The sequence below is a fragment of the Pseudorca crassidens genome, chromosome 4, assembly GCF_039906515.1.
Source record: "Pseudorca crassidens isolate mPseCra1 chromosome 4, mPseCra1.hap1, whole genome shotgun sequence".
NCBI classification, from domain to species: Eukaryota; Metazoa; Chordata; class Mammalia; order Artiodactyla; family Delphinidae; genus Pseudorca; species Pseudorca crassidens.
In genome coordinates, this window is record NC_090299.1 from 63,529,415 (window position 1) to 63,547,496 (window position 18,082).

At 40.3% G+C, this 18,082-nt stretch overlaps 1 protein-coding gene across 5 annotated transcripts in view; it reads left to right on the plus strand.

Annotated features, from left to right (window-relative positions):
* WDR19 (WD repeat domain 19) overlaps window positions 1-18,082 on the plus strand; it is an 83,883-nt gene that overhangs the window by 53,064 nt on the left and 12,737 nt on the right. For 4 of the 5 annotated variants that reach the window (XR_010942958.1, XM_067735758.1, XM_067735759.1 and 1 more), the window contains 11 exons: window positions 716-856; window positions 937-1,019; window positions 1,496-1,579; window positions 2,824-2,970; window positions 3,303-3,427; window positions 5,712-5,824; window positions 7,371-7,439; window positions 11,608-11,685; window positions 13,800-13,896; window positions 14,570-14,694; window positions 17,374-17,455. Coding sequence is in view for 4 of the 5 variants with exons in the window: in XM_067735758.1 (XP_067591859.1) it covers window positions 716-856; window positions 937-1,019; window positions 1,496-1,579; window positions 2,824-2,970; window positions 3,303-3,427; window positions 5,712-5,824; window positions 7,371-7,439; window positions 11,608-11,685; window positions 13,800-13,896; window positions 14,570-14,694; window positions 17,374-17,455 (1,144 nt within the window). In the remaining variant the exon portion in view is untranslated. Of the gene's footprint in view, window positions 1-715; window positions 857-936; window positions 1,020-1,495; window positions 1,580-2,823; window positions 2,971-3,302; window positions 3,428-5,711; window positions 5,825-7,370; window positions 7,440-11,607; window positions 11,686-12,592; window positions 13,144-13,799; window positions 13,897-14,569; window positions 14,695-17,373; window positions 17,456-18,082 lie in introns of those variants that run through there. The other variant, XM_067735761.1, reaches the window with a different exon arrangement.

An 18,082-nucleotide genomic window follows, 5' to 3' on the forward strand; every position in this document is an offset into this window, starting at 1 on the left:
ATCAGCCAAAAAAAAAGAAGGTATTTCATTTTACTTTGTGTGTGTTTGATTATTAGTGAAGTCAAGCATGTTTTATTTATTTATTGGCCAATTGTATGTTTTTTTATGAGTTGCCTGATTATATCCTTTGTTCATTTATCTCTTGGGGTTTTGACATTTTCTTTGTTTGGCTGCATCTATTTAGGTTCGTCCTTAATTGTGTTATTAAAGACAGTCACCACTAGTCACATGTGGCCATTTAAGTTATTTAAAATTAAATAAAATATAAAATTCAGTTCCTCTGTCACAGAATAAATAAATAAAGGTTTTATGTTTCATCAGGCCTAGTAGAGAAATTTTCAGTTTGATGAATATTTTCTTTCTTAATGTTATTCATACATAGCATTTATGCTATGTGCCCAGTATATTTCCTCTCACGTAAAATTTTATACCAAGAAGACATACAAAGAAATGCAAGGTATTACGACAAAGGGGCAGTAAAAATTTGGTCTTGAGCACAAAAGATCTAGACTTCTAAAGAAAAAAATATAACTTTACAACGGATGATTTTTAAAAAAAAGACTAAATGTTATTTCAAAATCTTGAGATTTGCCAGAAAAAGATTAATGAAAGTAAACCATAACCTTTGGGCTCATTTTAGATATAAATTGTTTGGCTAGAATACATCATTTTAAGTTAGGGTCTGATTCATTAGTTATTTGCCTTCTAATTTCAGGAACATGATGAGGTATGTCTGGCTGGCGTGGCCCAGATGTCCATAAGAATGGGAGACATCCGCCGAGGGGTTAGCCTAGCCCTCAAGCACCCCAGCAGGGTCCTTAAAAGAGACTGTGGAGCCATATTGGAGAATATGAAGGTAGACTTTTCTGTGAATAAATATTCATGTGGTCTCATACATAATAAATTTAGTATTTTGATAATCTCATATTATTTTAGCAATTTTCAGAAGCAGCTCAACTCTATGAAAAAGGTCTCTACTATGACAAAGCAGCATCTGTTTACATCCGCTGTAAGAACTGGTAAGAATTTGCTAAAATTTGTTCTGAGCAGGTGTGGAGATGAATGTGTGTCGACGATCTCCCCACTGGTTTTCTTGCTGCTCCTCCCAGCTGTACAACTGTTGCCTCTATCTGGGCCTTCCTTCCATCTCCTCTTTTTCTTTTTAGATGAGTTACATTAATAGTTCCTTTTTCAAAGAACAGCACATTTTCTTGGTTTAATATGGGGAAATACCTGATAGATAAATTGCTAGAATAAAAAAGCCCTGTTGTCCCCAAAGAGTTAATGAACTAACCTTCATTTTCCCACAGAGGGTGGGCTAGTGGGGTTGCGGGCCGGAGAAACAGCAATTAAATCTTTTACCTGTAGGAGGCCAAGATTTTTTAAAGATCACGATAACTGTTTTTTGAATCCTAAAAATGAATATCTGATTGTAGGAAGCTACTTTTAGAGCAAATGTAGTGCTGATATTATTCTCCTAAACCTACCTTTCTAGGGCAAAAGTTGGTGAACTTCTGCCTCATGTTTCTTCACCAAAGATTCACCTGCAGTATGCCAAAGCTAAAGAAGCAGATGGAAGGTTTGTACAATTTCTCAATTTTATACAAATTTAAAAGAATGTTTTTATAAATTAACTTTTGATATTTGCAACCCTCTAAGAAAGGCAGAGCACAGAAAGACAGAAAATACCTTTACTCCTCACCTGGCTTGAAGTGCCAGACTATTAAATTTTTCCCACACTTCGATATCCCTCAGTCAGTCCTTTATGTATTCATATATGGACTAAAATCTCATTTTTACTTGAGGGTTAAATATTAGAAGTTGAAATTTTGATATAATACGGCATGAAAATGAAGTGAGGCAGTAGTCATTTTATTAAGGACGATAACTTACAGATGCAGAGGAAAAGAAAAGGGAAGAAACATGAAGTTCATACCTATGGCTGCACTGTTTAAGCCACAGAACAGTATTAAAATATAGCAATGGATAGTTGGTATCCTAAATATACAAATATTTCCTGGAACTTTAATACAAGAAACTCAAAGGCACTAGGAGGAAATGGGCTAAAGACAAGGAAGAAATACAGTTATGAAATTATATTTTATGCAAACGTGAAAAAGTTCTATCTCACTAACAGTAATTAAATTAAAGCAAACAGTATGTCATTTTAACTTATCATATTGGGGAAAAGATTTGTTTTAAACTAATAACCATATTGTCAAAAAGCACTTGTTTTACATGACTGATGAGACTGTAAATTTCTAAAGTCTTTAGAAAGTTATTTAGCAATATGTATTAAGAGATTTTGAAAGGTTACTTCCTTCTACTTTTAGAAAAGTAACCTTAAGAAAGAGATATACATTAAGTGTCTTGTTAAAACGGAAAGAGCTAGAGAGCTCATGGGGACTGAACAGAAGTCTTGAGCTCCGTCTAAAGGTCAACACACAATGATTTTATATATCACTGTTAAGCTATGTCTCTAATTGTGAAAAATTCCTTATTTTCTGTTTTCTAAAATAAGCCTGTATTACTATTATAATCTTTCCACTCTAACAAAAACAATAAAATGTAAAAAATTGTATATATATATGGTTCAGATGAGAAAACAGTAAAATTGGTATTTTACTGTTAGTTTATCAAACCTCTGAAAAGAACGTATTTTAGTGAAATGGTTCCTGGTATTCTTTCTGATAAAAAATGAAGTTGTTCAAGAAAAATAAGCAACCACCATCAATAAAAAAGTGTCCCAAACAATTATTGACATTTTTTTCCCCAAATGTGACAGTGTTAAGAAAGTTTGTCTGAAATAAGTATCTCTTATAGATACAAAGAAGCTGTTGTGGCTTATGAGAATGCAAAACAGTGGAACAGCGTGATCCGCATCTACCTGGACCACCTCAACAATCCAGAAAAGGCTGTCAGTATTGTCAGAGAAACCCAGTCCCTGGATGGAGCCAAGATGGTAGCCCGGTAACATAACGCATTAATATTTTTGGACTTCCAAAAACGAACCTTAAAAGAGAGCCCCCACTTCCTCTTATCAAAAAATCAATTCAAATGGAATACTTATTCTGTTTTGGGGTTTTTTTTTTAAATTATATCTAAGTGTTTAAATTCAAAGGCTGTTTGTTGTGGTCAACGTATGAGAGTGTGTTTTCCAAATATAAACATATGGTATAGAACTGCAGTTTACCGAATACATTTTTACTTTTAAGTGGTTTCTCCAGGTTGAAAAATAACTTATTTTGTAAATGACAAACTTCTTTTAAATGAGTCAAATTCATTAAAGTACTTTGTTTCAGGTTTTTTCTACAGCTAGGTGACTATGGGTCTGCCATCCAGTTTCTTGTTATGTCCAAATGTAATAATGAAGCTTTCACACTGGCTCAGCAGCACAACAAAATGGAAATCTATGCGGACATTATCGGTAAATATCGTTTTTTTCCCTAATTTCTCTTAAAGACTTTATCAAAGGAACGCTTTGACTCTTATGGTCTAATGATCAGATTTGTATATCCACAAGGACATGCACACACACCATTTATACACAGACACACACACCAGCTATATGTAACTTGTTAGATTTCAAGATCCCTACTATACCTTAAAGATGAGACGGAATTATAAGACCATTTTCAAAAATTAAGGTGTTTTGGGTGACTTCTGCGAGAGGCCAGATTTCCCAAATCCTGCTACTGCTCAAGGAACCTGGTAAAGCAAGGTTCCAAGATGAAGGTAATAGGAAATGAAGAATGATTTTTGAAAAAGTAAATGTTTTCATAAATTTTTTTAATTGAGTTATAAATTAAGAATATATGGGGGCTTCCCTGGTGGCGCAGTGGTTGAGAGTCCGCCTGCCGATGCAGGGGACACGGGTTTGTGCCCCGGTCTGGGAGGATCCCACATGCCGCGGAGCAGCTAGGCCTGTGAGCCATGGCCGCTGAGCCTGTGCGTCCGGAGCCTGTGCTCCGCAGTGGGAGAGGCCACAACAGTGAGAGGCCCACGTACCACAAAAAAAAAGAATATATGATGTGTTTTTTAAAGATTTTGAAAGTACAAAAGAAAATTTTATATTCTGAGAATACTGGCTTATACGTTTTCTTCCCATGTTTGTAATTATTCTTAGAAATTACTGAAACAATTTTCAGATTTTTCACTTCATGGGCCATGTATAACATTATTTGTGGTGTGATTTTTCTTCTTTTTTTCCTTTTTTATTGTAAAATATACATAATGTAAATTTACCATTTTAACGATTTTTAAGTGTACAGTTTGGTTGCATTAAGTACATTCGCATTGTTGTGCAACTATCACCACATCCATCTCCAGAACTTTGTCATCATCCTAAACTAAAACTATATACCCATTAAACAATAGCTCCCATTCCCCTCACCTCCCAGCCTCATAACCACTGTTCTACTTTCTGTCGCTATGATTTTGACTACTCGTGGTACCTTTTATAAGTGGAATTATAATATTTGTCCTGTTATGTTATTTCGTTTTTTTACAATTCACAAAATGACTGTAAGAATTGTTGGTGGGATTCATGAGAAAATTTTTGTTTCAGTCTTCAAGGGAAGTAATAGGTAAAAGCATCTTCTAATATCTTAGGAAGTCATTCAAGTAATTGGAGAAAATAAAGAGCTAAAGAAAAAAAGGAAATACAGATAAAAGCAACATTACCAATATTAATGTTTAACATGACAGATGACATTTCTGTCCTAACAATTGCAAATCATCATGGCACTAAAGCATTTAAGTTTTTCTAATTTCAGAAGGATGTGGCTTATCCTAAATCATGCACACACACATATACACACATATGCCCTCCCACTCCCAAAACATAACACACTTTTCTTCACCTTTCTTTACTCCCTTCTTTTATAAACTCCATATCTGCCTTGGTCTGGAGACACAGAGCTGTTCTTATACTTTGGTGCCCTACTGGGCCTCCAACTCCCATGGGTAAACATAAACAATGAATTGGAATTCCAGCAGCTTTGGGGTCTTCTGTGCTTAATATGTTTAAGCCTGTAAAAGAAAAACAGAAAAGGGACTTCCCTGGTGGTTAAGACCCCACGCACCCAATGCAGGGGGCCCGGGTTTGATCTCTGGTCAAGGCGCTAGAGCCCACATCCCACAACCAAGATCCAGTGCAGCCAAATAAAAATTAATTAAATAAATATTTTTTTAAAAAAGGAAAAACAGTAATTATCTTTATATAGCATCTGTTGTCCATTTGAGTATCATCTCCCTTGTCTGACAAATACATACAGACTATTGTTTAAACTGGGCACTGGAGAAAGGAGATGGATTACATTTGCATTATGGTTAACTTTGCTCCTGATTGTTCTGAAACCCTAGGGAAATCCTGGATTGTTCCTTGTTTTAGGAAATAAGATTGAGACTCTTAAAGAAAGATAAAAGTCACTAAGGGTAATATCAAACCGTAACCCAGCTTCTCACAAAGCGTCATAACTTCCTCTCCTGATTGTTATTTAGAGCGAAAAGAAGATGGAACAGAGTTGATATGTGGGGTTATTATGGTGAATGTGTTTTGTGATGAAAAAGACACTGATAATAATATTTGCTGTTAAAAGGTTTTCATCACCTCTTTTTAGATCACCTCTTTTTAGATCCTATTTTTAGATTAGCAATAAGAGGTAAACAAGTTTTGCTCAGATATTTTACTCAATGAATTTCTGTTGTAGGTTCTGAAGACACTACTAATGAGGACTATCAAAGCATTGCCTTATATTTCGAAGGAGAGAAAAGACATTTTCAGGCTGGAAAATTCTTCTTGCTGTGTGGCCAGTATTCACGAGTGAGTATTTGCCAAGAAAACATACTTTGGACTCCACAGGAATGATCAGATAAAATAAATAATGATATTAAAATAATGATAATCATTAAAATAACGATATTATTTTAAGTAATATCTTAAAATATATTATGCTCCCAGACACCCAGATTTGAAATCTCAGAGTCAGCCTTAAACTCTTCCCCTCTCTCCCACATCCAGTCACATTCTGCCTTCGTAACCTCTCTCACAGCTCTCTCTTTTTCGTTCTAACTACCATCCATGTAATCCAAACCTGGGTCACCTCACTTTAGATTATGGCAATGGTTTCCTGTTTTCCTCGTTTTTAGCTTCTCTGTCTATAACTCATCCTTTATTTTGTTCCCCAAATGGTACTAACTTTGACTGACAAAGAGCCCCTAAAGCAGGGGTTACGGTGTTCAAGCAAGGGACGTAAACAAGTGAGCTGCAGGGTCAGGCTGTGCGTTTACTGAGTGACAGGGTAGGGACTGCTGGACGGGGACGCATTTTGTCTGAAGGGAACAGCTGTTTCTCACCTCCAAAAAAGTGTTGCCATTCAGGAGTTTGGTCCTACTAGCTCAGATCATAGGATTTTTTCACAAGAAACACAAGTCTGGGTCAATATTAAAATATAGGCCCAGATATTTGTATAACATCTCGCTGGCCAAAGAAACATGTCTGTGTGTGAATTCAGCCTTCAGGCCATCAATTTGCTGTTCTGGCCTCTTAGTTACTGAGTCTAAACTCCTTAGCTGGCACTCAAGAGAATTTCCACAGTTGACCAACCAGCCTGAACTTCCCAATCTGGCATCTAGCTTTTTCCATTGAAGAATCCCACGCTTTCGCTAGCCTTCTCCCGTCCCTGTTCTCCACCTGGGTTCCTCTTTGCCCTCTTCCCCACCTTCCACAGACCTGTCCATCTTCAAGTCCTTTTCCTCTGTGTTATCTTCAAGATCATCCTCATGTCTAATCATCTTTTCTTCTTCAGACCACCTATAAAGCGAACTGGCAATACGGCCCATTTGTCTCTGAAACTTTTATAACTTTAAACGTCTTCATAGGTGTGGTGGTGTGGCGTTCAGGAGTTAGACAACTATGGCTTAAAATATTTGATTATAATAATTATATTTTCATCACATCACATAGATCTCTCCAATTAGATTGTACATGATACAAAGAGACGGCCTGGTATTTTCCATAGCATCTAGCACAGTCTCATATACAGAGCAGCAAGTTGTCAGTAAATGTTTGTTGAGTGAATAAATGAATGAAAATAATTAACTCTTCCTGCCTAAAGAGGGCACATTTTTCATTCTGATTTCATTTGAAATCAGAACTAGATGTTTCAAAGGGTCAACTGGATCCTTCCACTTTTTAAACTACACTCAGCCTTTTAAGTATATATTTTAAGACTCAGCACTGTGCAAGCTCCTGGTTAAGATGAAGGTACTTTCACAAACTGTGATTACTTTGTTTGTGTGAAAACTTTGTTTTTCCCAAAGTGAAAGCAGTCTGAAAATTTTTAATTTCTATTCAATTCTCATTTCAGGCACTTAAACACTTGCTGAAATGTCCAAGCTCAGAAGACAATGCAGCAATAGAAATGGCAATTGAAACTGTAAGTTAACTCTGGAATGAAACTTTCATGAATGCTAATTATTTTTTTAACTTTTTGAGGAAATTTCCAAACATTTACAAAAGTAGACCAAACAGCATAACAAACCCCCAGATACCCATCATCTCATTTCAACAGCTGTCCACACGTGGCCAGTCATATTTTATTCATACCTCCACCCTCTTTCCCTATATTATTTTAAAGCAAATCACAGACATCATATCATTTCATTTGTGGATACAAAATCTATCTCTAAAAGATAAGAACCTTTGCATTTTCTTTTAGGTGTAACTTGCATACAGTAAAATGCACGAATCTTAAATATGCAACTCAATTAGTCTTTTCAAATAAAATCTGTGTACACCTGTGTAACCCCCATCCAGATCAAGCTCCCCAGAAGGCCCACTGCTGCCTCCCAATCAGTGTTCCCCACCAGGGGTAACCACAATTCTGACTTCTATTCTTATAGATTGGTTTTACACGTTTATGGATTTCATGTAAATGAAACCATACATATGTTCTCTTTTGTGTCCAATTTCTTTCAGTCAACATTAAGTCTGCAAAAGCATCTGTGTTATCATGTGTAGCAATAGTTCATTCTTATTCATTGCTGTGTAGTATTCCACCATATGACTGTCACAATTTCTTTACCCATTATTCTGTTAATGGACATTTAGGTTGTCTCAGTTTGGGCATATTATGAATAAAGTTGCCATAATGCTGTTCATGTCTTTTTGTGTACATAAATAAGCCCTCAGTTTTATTGGGTATATATCCACGAATAGAATTATTAGGTCACAGAGCATATATATCTTCAGCAATAGTAGGTACTGCCAAACATTTTTTTCAAAGTAGTTGTACCAGTTTCACTCTACCAACAATGTAAAAGAATGTAGTTGCTTCCCATCTTCACCAGCACTTATCAGTCTATTTCATTGTAACTATTCTGATAGATGTGCAGTGGTATCTCGTATGGTTTTAGTTCATTTTTCAAAAGAATAATGAAAGTGAGCATTTTTTCATGTGTTCATTAGCCATTCAAATATCCTCTTTTATGAAGTTCTGTTCAGATCTTTTTTCTAATTTTTAATTGTATCATCTCATTCTTACTGATTTGTAGGACTGTATTATATATTCTGGATACAAGTCGTTTCATCAGATAGATGCAGTGTTGTAACATGTATCAGTGCTTTATTCCTCTTAAAGCCTAATAATATTTAATTGAATGTGTACACACTGCATTTATCCATTCATCAGTTGATACACATTTGGGTTGTTTCCACTTTGGGGCTATTATGAACAATGCTGCTGTGAACATTTGTGTACAAGTTTTTGTGTGGACATGTGTTTTCATTTCTCTTGGGTATATACCTAGGAGCAGAACTGCTAGGCCACATGTTAAGTCTATGTTTAACATTTTGAGGAACTGCCAAACTGTTTCCCAAAGCAGCTACACCACTTTACATTCCCAGCAACAATGTATTGGGATTCCAGTTTCTCCAACAATAATTTCTTTTTTTTTTTTTTTTTTGCGGTACGCGGGCCTCTCACTGTTGTGGCCTCTCCCATTGCAGAGCACAGGCTCCAGATGCGCAGGCTCAGCGGCCATGGCTTACGGGCCCAGCCGCTCCACGGCACGTGGGATCCTCCCGAACCGGGGCACGAACCCACATCCCCTGCATCGGCAGGTGGACTCTCAACCACTGCGCCACCAGGGAAACCCCCCAACAATAATTTCTTGATATTGTTCCTTTGCTCTTGCTGTTACCCACACCTAGGACGCCCTCCCTCCTGCACCCCTGCCTCCTACCCAACATGCAGGACCCACTTCACACGCCACTCCCTGTAAAGTTTTCCTGAACTGTCCTCTGGATGAAATTTCACCCTCCTTAGAATCCTGTAAGTACTCTGAACCTTACTTACTGCTACAGTTAACCCCCTTCAGATTAGTAGTTCCTCAAGGTCAAAGGCCCATCTCTTTATAGAGTGTTCAGCACATTGTGGACACTCAATATTTATTGAAACTACTATGCAGGTGATATTAGTTTCCTTCCCATTCCTTTATCCCTTTATCTTCTTTCCACCTTGAGACCCCTCCCCTGAAAAAAATAAATCACCTTTACTTGTAACATGCATTTTCTCACAACCTGTGCACTGGTACCTGCTGATTCTCAACCAGAAGGCATAGCCCTTAACCATTTGAGAACATCTTTAAAATATTCATGCTTCACTCACCCCCACCCCCATCCTCTACACCTCAGAGTTCTGAAATACCTTCTTGGAGAAGGGGGGCAGTAATAGACCCCTAGTTGGGAATCATCACCTGAGAGAACCCACGATAGGGATGGGAAAGATGGGTCTGTACAGCATCCGACGGTTAGCTTTGTGGGGGGCCTGCTCACCTTGCAGTCAGCTTCTGCCTTCACCCCTCTGTAAACCTTCTCTAAAAGGTCCCCTCTGATCTCATCCTTGCTAAATACGGATGTCCCTTCAGCCTGCACCCTACCCCATGTTATGGCAGCATTTTACACTATTACAGTGCATCTTTCTCGAACTTCTTACTCCCTTAGAACACTGCTTCTCTGCTCTCCAGGTACTCCTCAGATGGTCCCTTCTCAGCCTCCTTCTCTGGCTCCTCTGCCCGTCAGTGGAAGTGTCCTCAGCATTCTGTCTCCACCCTTCTTTTAACTTTAATTCTGAGTGGCCACATCTGTTCCCTGCTGGCTCCCCTTTCCATCTATACTAATGTCTTGGGTGTGCTCAAGTCCCTGAAATTCAAACTTAACTGGGCATCTTATATTTTTTGTTTGCTTTAGCTGGCAACACTGCCTGTTTGGCACCAGTCCAAGCCCTTTATGTGTATTAACTTATTTAATCCTTACAACAATTCTGTGAGTTAGGTATTATTTTTATCCTCTTTGAGGTCCCAAGAGTGACCTGCTCTGGATCACACAGGTTATCTTTTGACCTCAGGCAGGCTGACCCCAAAGCCCTTGCTTTAACCATTTCTCCGTACGGGCTTATTCACCCAAAGCCACGCACAAAAGCCATCGAGGTGATGAGCTCTACCTTCTCTTCCTTCCTTAGAGCAGTGGCGAGAGCAGAGGCAACAGATTGGTCAAAGCTTAGCTTTCCTACACTGGTGACGACCACGGTCAGTGGAGTGTGCAGAAGTTCTGCAGCCCGAGAGCCTCTGTCCCCGACAGGTTCACGGCGACCTCTTCTGTGCTCAAGTCAGCTGATCTCATCCTTCCTCTCCTGCACAAAGAACTTCCGAACTTTTCCTTACACTTTCCCGGAGGGGTGGCAAGCTAGGCCAACGTGTTGCTCTGTCCCTAATGAGCTTCCTTTCTTTTCTGGTAGCTTTTCTCACTGTATCGCTGATGTGGCTGTGCTGTTCAGTGTTCCTTCTCCTCGGCTGAGCTCCAGTTGGGTTCTTGGCTCACCTCTTTTTTATAGACACAAGACTCTTAAGCCGCCTAATCTTGTCAGTAACTATTCCTACTATCTAAATCTAATACATTTCCGTCCTCCAATTTGATAAATAATTTTCCTGATCAACACGGCAGTGATTTAAGTCTGAGCTTTATGGAGATGACTCTCAAATCCAGATTTCCAGGCCAAAGTCCTCTCTAGAACTCCACCCCACATTTCCAGCTGCCTGCCCTCTTCTGGGACCCTCTGGCCGTACTTTTATTTCTACTTTAAATTACACGTAGCCATATGCAAGTGCCTTTTCTCAGGGAGCTGCTGGAGATGAGGCACTTGGAGGTATATTGTTGTATAAGGCCCAGTTCCTGTGCTCAAGGAACATGGCATTCTCTCCATGTCACAGTCACTTATCTTAAGAAAGTTTTTATTGAAACATCCAAGAAGTACATTCTCTCTGTGTGTAAAAAACAATACCACAGTATTTTGATACGGCAACTTAGAAAAGCTCTAGCTTCTAAGGATGGATTTTTATTAGTGGAGACTCTACAAATGAATGAAGACACACCCTGAGCTTACATCATGTTTCAGGCACTTGATTATGGGTATTTTTACACAATTTTTAAATTTCATCTCCTCAGTAGATTATTTGTCCTCCCCCCCCCCCCCCCCGCCGTCCACGACCACCCCTTCCTAAGTTTAAGATGCTGGACTTATATTGTTTCTTTCTCTTCCTAAACAGGTTGGTCAGGCCAAAGATGAACTGCTGACCAGTCAACTGATAGACCACCTTATGGGGGAGAGTGATGGCATGCCTAAGGTACTTAAAGTGTTTTCGCCACTGAGATTCTCAAGTATCTTAGTTATGGTTTTACTTTATTCTGCCCTGTTTTTATCTGTTATGGCTTTTGCATCATAGATGTAAAAAGTTTTCTTTCTGGGTGCAGCTTTAGGTCATCTAGACAGACCCTGCATTTTAGATATTGTGTACATTCACTCTTTGACATTGGCATTGCCCCCTGTGAAATAGCCACGCCCTTCTGGGTAACAATCCTCACCACCCACAATTTTTCTCAAATGTTACAGAGTTTTATTTATTCTAGGAACCATGAAAATGATTACTAAAACCATGAGTTAGCACTAATCCCTAAAAATCAGTGTACTTTGTTCATATTTCAGAAATTTGGGGACTTAATAAAAATCCTATTTACCATAAAAGTAACTCACTGAAAATATAAAATAGAAATAAATCATTAAGAACACGTTTTCGAAATAGGTGACTCTTGGATTTTGTGCAGAAGTTGGTCTTCTCTCAGTCCTAAGGAGGACAGACTCCTTTCAGAATGCCCCTAGAGCCTTTTTTTTCACTTTTGCTTTGGTGTTTTAAGGGGATCTGCTTGTGAAGGAAACTCGAGTACAGTTGACCCTTGAACGACACGGGTGTGAACTGCACAGGTCCGCTTATACACAGATTTTTTTCAATAGTAAATACTATAGTACTACCCAATCTCAGGTTGATTGAAACCGAGGATACAGAGGAACTGCAGATACAGAAGGGTGACTATAAATTAAACACTGATTTTCAACTGCGTGGAGGTCGGCGTCCCCTAACCCCAGCATTGTTCAAGGATCAGTTGTAAGTGATTTGGATACAAGGTGCTGGAATGTCATAGCTGGAGAGGATTGTAGCCATCCTGATCCCTGAGTCCATTTTCTGTATTTTACAGATAAAGACACTGAGACCCAGGGAGGCTAAGTTAATCTGCCAAAGGGCACAGGCCCTTAACCTGTGCCGAATCACCTCACCTTATGTCCACTTATTCTGATAATCAGCACACCAGCATCAAGTATGTGAAATTGTTTAGAGTTAACATAGAAATGGAAAATGGGCCAAAGAAAATTTTATAGGCCAGAGAAATTTATATAGGTGTAAAAATTTTTGAAATCTTGCGAAGTTGCTACATTGTATAAGAGCACCTTTCCGTTTGAAGCACATGAGAGAGAACTCTATGGACTAGGGTTAGCATGCAGACTCTGAAGCCAGACCACTGTGCTTCAGATCCTGGCTCTGGAGAGGTGCTGTTGTGTTTCAGTTTCTCATCAATGAAATTAGTACAAAATCGCACCTTCCTCCCAGGGAGGGTATGAGGATTTAACCGAGTTATTACTTCTAAGGATACTTAGAATACTTACCTGGCACATATTAAACCCTGAATAAATACTTGATAAATAATTCTTTTTTTGTTTGTTTTTTTGCGGTACGCGGGCCTCCCACCACTGCAGCCTCTCCCATTGTGGAGCACAGGCTCCGGACGGACGCGCAGGCTCAGCGGCCATGGCCAACGGGCCCAGCCGCTCCGCAGCACGTGGGATCCTCCTGGACCGGGGCACGAACCTACGCCCCCCGCATCGGGAGGCGGACCCCCAACCACTGCGCCACCAGGGAAGCCCGATAAATAATTCTTTATTTGTTGGCTTTAAAAAAAAAAACAATTTTGGGCTTCCCTGGTGGCACAGTGGTTGAGAATCTGCCTGCTAATGCAGGGGACACAGGTTCAAGCCCTGGTCTGGGAGGATCCCACATGCCACGGAGCAGTTAGGCCCGTGAGCCACAACTACTGAGCCTGCGTGTCTGGAGCCTGTGCTCCACAACAAGAGAGGCCACAATAGTGAGAGGCCTGTGCACCGCGATGAAGAGTGGCCCCCGCTTGCCACAACTAGAGAAAGCCCTCGCACAGAAACGAAGACGCAACACAGCAGAAATTAATTAATTAATTAATAAACTCCTACCCCCAACATCTTCTTTAAAAAAAAAAAATTTCAACCCTCAGTTACTGGAAAGTGAATATGATTCTAACAGAAATACAGAATTTTAGATGTTTCTCCCTTTAACAAATGCAGAAAGTGATGTTTCTCTAACGGCTTGTATGTCAGGATGCCAAGTACCTGTTCCGCTTGTACATGGCCCTGAAGCAGTACCGAGAAGCCGCCCGGACTGCCATCATCATTGCCAGGGAAGAGCAGTCTGCAGGTAGGTCCCCAGTAGGCATGTTTTTCTCCCCAAACAAGTAGTAGAAGCCAGCTCCAGTCCCTTCTCTGTCCATTTCTAATCTAGGATTGCTTTGAGCCCAAAAGGCTAGGCGGATGACCATTTCTGGGCTTCAGGGAAGTAAAATCATTCACCGTCACAGAACAGCCCCACTGAAGCCTTCTCATGTTCGGTGCTAGTTCCTCTCCTCCTCACAGTTCTGTCTCCTGGACGACGGCTTCTCTGACCTCTCCAGCCCACAGACCCCCCTGCACTTTCACTACACTTTCTTTCCATCCCAGGTGTTTGGTCTTAACAATATAAAACATATTACAAGGTGGAAGACGATGTGGTATTCTTATTGACCTAGTTTTTTATAACACGCAGGGACTGTTTATAGAATCTCTAGAATGGTTCTGTTCCTGTCTATGCTCTGTAAATACTCATTGAACAAGTCAGAATTAGTCTGACATCTTCACTGATTTTTGCAAGCTGATTCTTTTAAATGTTCATAAATATGGAATACAATTTTGGAAAATACGGAATTAAATGTCATTCTTTATTACCTAGTAACTTAATAAGATGATTAACAAAATCCACCTGTAAAATGGTGGCCCATAGAAAGTCCTCAGATTTCATCCTTTACAGTAATGTCATCTTACCACCTATTTTCAAGGAAACTATCGGAATGCACATGATGTTCTCTTCAGCATGTATGCAGAACTTAAATCTCAGAAGATCAAAATTCCCTCTGAAATGGCCACCAACCTCATGATTCTGCACAGTTACATACTAGTGAAGGTGAGGCCCTTTGAGTGACTTGGGACACAGTCTGCCAGGTGCGCTAATCACCTGAAGGGCTTTCGTTCTGGGCACCTCTCCATTGGATCAGAGCCATTTCCTAGATCTCTGTAGCGTTAACCGAAAAAGCAAGATACAGAATAATTATACAATATGCTGCCTTTTGTGTACCAAAAGGCAGAAATATATATATATATGTTTTCATTGCAAATAAAATTAGAAATATACTTTTTAAAAAAAGCCTAGGAAACATAGTTTCCTAAAGGGATCAAGGCATGGAGCAGAGGAGGCGTGGCACCAAACCCAGTCAGGGGAGAAGAGGGAGAACAGGTTTCTCCATACAGTATATCTTTTTATACTGTTTTGATTTTGAAGCATATAAATGTATTACTTGGTCAAAAAAAGATTTACGGAAAACATTTTTGTTTAACCAGAGCTTCCTAAGTTTATTAATTCTAGGATAGTGGATTTTATACAATTCCACTGTGTTTTAATACTATTTAGTTTTCATCTGAATATAAAATAGATATTCAATGAGAAAATTTAGAGAATATAGAAAAGTATAATGAAAAAATAACTTGCCCCCTTTAAATCCATCACCAGATATAACAGTTGTTAACACTGTGTTGTATATATCCTCCATATTTCTAAAATAATGTGTGCACCCTTTTTTTACATTAGGAATATATTTATGTCCATAAAAATCACTGATATTTTTTAATCAGTGATTTTCAATAAAAACAAAATAGAACATGCAAACCTGAAATACTTCTATTTATAATTTACATAAATGTTATATGTGTGTGTGTATATATATATATATACACACACACACACATAGTTATATACAGACACATATCTTTGTAAAAATACAGGTAGATGCCAACTTACATACTTTTCCAAATTTTCATTTATGTCAAAGTACATCTTTCCATATTAATGCTAAGTCGGTTTTCAGGCCAGACCACAAGAGCTTATGCAATTTTGAAGCTTTCTAGCTTACAGCAATCACGTTATGAATGGCTTAGATCCTTATTATGGTCCATAACAGCACTGCCCAATAGAACTTTCTGCAGTGCTAGAAGTGTTCTGTATCCACTAGCATGGCTGTGGAGCACTTGAAATACAGATAGTGCAACTGATAAACTGAACTGTAAATTTTATATAATCTTAATTTTTATTTAACTAGCCACATGTGACTAGTGGCTACCATTTTAGGCCCCACAGGTCTATAGTCCTGATTGTAAGAGAAAACTTAGAATTCCAGCTTGCAACCACTAGGAGTGTATTTCCCTTCGGAGCCGCATGGGGTCCCTTCTCTCGTACAGAAAGGAATACAAAGGGGGAGGGAGGACTTTCTCAGTTTCAGACATCAGTGCTGGTGCCAATGTGCTGGGGCACAGAATCCAGCCTTTAGGGGTGGAGGGGAGGATAGAAACAAGTTAGTGGAAGATGGGAACAAAAATAGGGATTGCTGTAAGAAGCCCTCCAGGACCAGGGCTTTCTTCCACTAAAAGCCATAGGGATGGTTCTCGAGTCTTTTTCTTTTCCTCCGGCCCCAAGAGCTGGCCCATCACTTCCACTGGACCAGACATCCTCTTCCCCTTCCACTGAAGAGCACCCGTGTGACTTTTCCCCTCTGCTCTAGTCTCTTATTCAAGCACCAGATATTTTCAAGATTTTTAACAGCTTGTGGTATCAAAAGGGAAACTATTAGACCTTATCAAATAAGAATTGATGTAAAAATGTCACAGCCCTCTTTGACACAAAGGACTGGAGAAAGTCAGCCACATTTCAGGGGAAATGGAGACTTGGCTTTGGTGGATGCTTCCTCCCCAGAGCTGAGGCAGGGGCTTTGGCTGAAGGACACCCTGGGGCCTTTGCACATGGGTGGCTGAGCCGGGTAGTCTGAGGCCCAGGGAGTCAGTGGAGGGTGACTTTAGATTCAGTTAGTATTTATGAATTACATTGCAGTGCTCAGTAAATTATACCATCATCTACGTGCTTAGACTGGATGGATGTTATGCCTGGGAGTTATTCTGTACTCACCCTTCACATTCTCACCAGATATCATCAGTTCTGACTCCTCGTCTGTCTACTTCTCTCCATCCCCACTGCCTGCCCTCTGTGGACCGCCTCCTCTCACTGGACGACAGCAGTGACATTGTGGTCTGGCCCTGCCGACTCGCCAGCCTCATGTCATCCTAAGTGGACCCCCTCCTTTCATCACAGATCCCACTCGTACTTACCTAAGCTCAGGCCCCTCCAACCATCGTTGCCCCTTCCCTTACACAGGCAGCGCCCTCTTCCTATAACAACTCATCCCTTCTCCTGCCTAACTCATAACTCAGCTTTCAGGTCTCACAACAACTTGTTAGTCCTCCCATAATGGCCAGTAAGAGATGGACCAAGGATTGAACTCATGTTGAGTGGTCTCAGGCAAAGTGAAAAGCTGAGTGTAGAGTAGGGGTGAGGCCAGTGAGGCCAGGGGGCCAGGTAGCAGCTGCTGGAAGGAGGATAAGTAAGAGAGAAACCCCAAGTGGCATTAAAGTAAGGCTGCAAGGAGCCCGTGACCACCCGTTCAGGGTCACAATCAAGGATTGTTTATTTCGGTGAATGAAACATGGATTAGGGTTAATCAAAGTCTCTAAGAAGAGTAAAATTTATCATTTATTTCAGATTCACGTTAAAAATGGAGATCATATGAAAGGGGCACGTATGCTTATCCGGGTGGCCAACAACATCAGCAAATTTCCGTCACGTGAGTACTGAGAGGAGCCTGTTGTCCCCATGTCTGCCCGACTGTAGCACGCCAAGATCATCCTCACGGACTCTGCCAGCCGCTCTTCTCTACACGTAGTAACTCATTTAATCCTCACAGCAACCCCATGAAGTGGTGTAACCGGCGCCCGTCCCCAAGACCACCCCCAGGCGTGAAAATTCACGAGGGGGATTCACATAACTCAACATATAGTAGTGCTAAAGCTAAGATTTATTACGGGGAAAGGATACAAAACAAAATCGGCAGAGGGGAAAGGTGTGGGGGGTGGGGGGCCGGAGGTCAGGGGCGAGCGTCCACAGCCCCCCTGCCACCACTCCCCCCCCCCCCAGTAAAGTCACACTGGACACACTCAGCACCTCCAGGCAGCACGTGGAAGGTGGTGTCTACCAGGGTGCTTGTGAGAGACTCGGTACCCAGGGGTGGTCTTGGGGAGCTGGCCACGTCAGCACTCCCTGCTTAGCATGTACCAAATTTTCAGACTCCCAGAAAGCAGGTGTTCTGCATAAACCCTATTGTTTGCACAAAAAGGTCAGGCACAGGCAGCCACTCTTCTCAGTTCTGGAAATGGCAGGAACTCTCCCAAAATCCAAGTTCCCAGATCCCAGT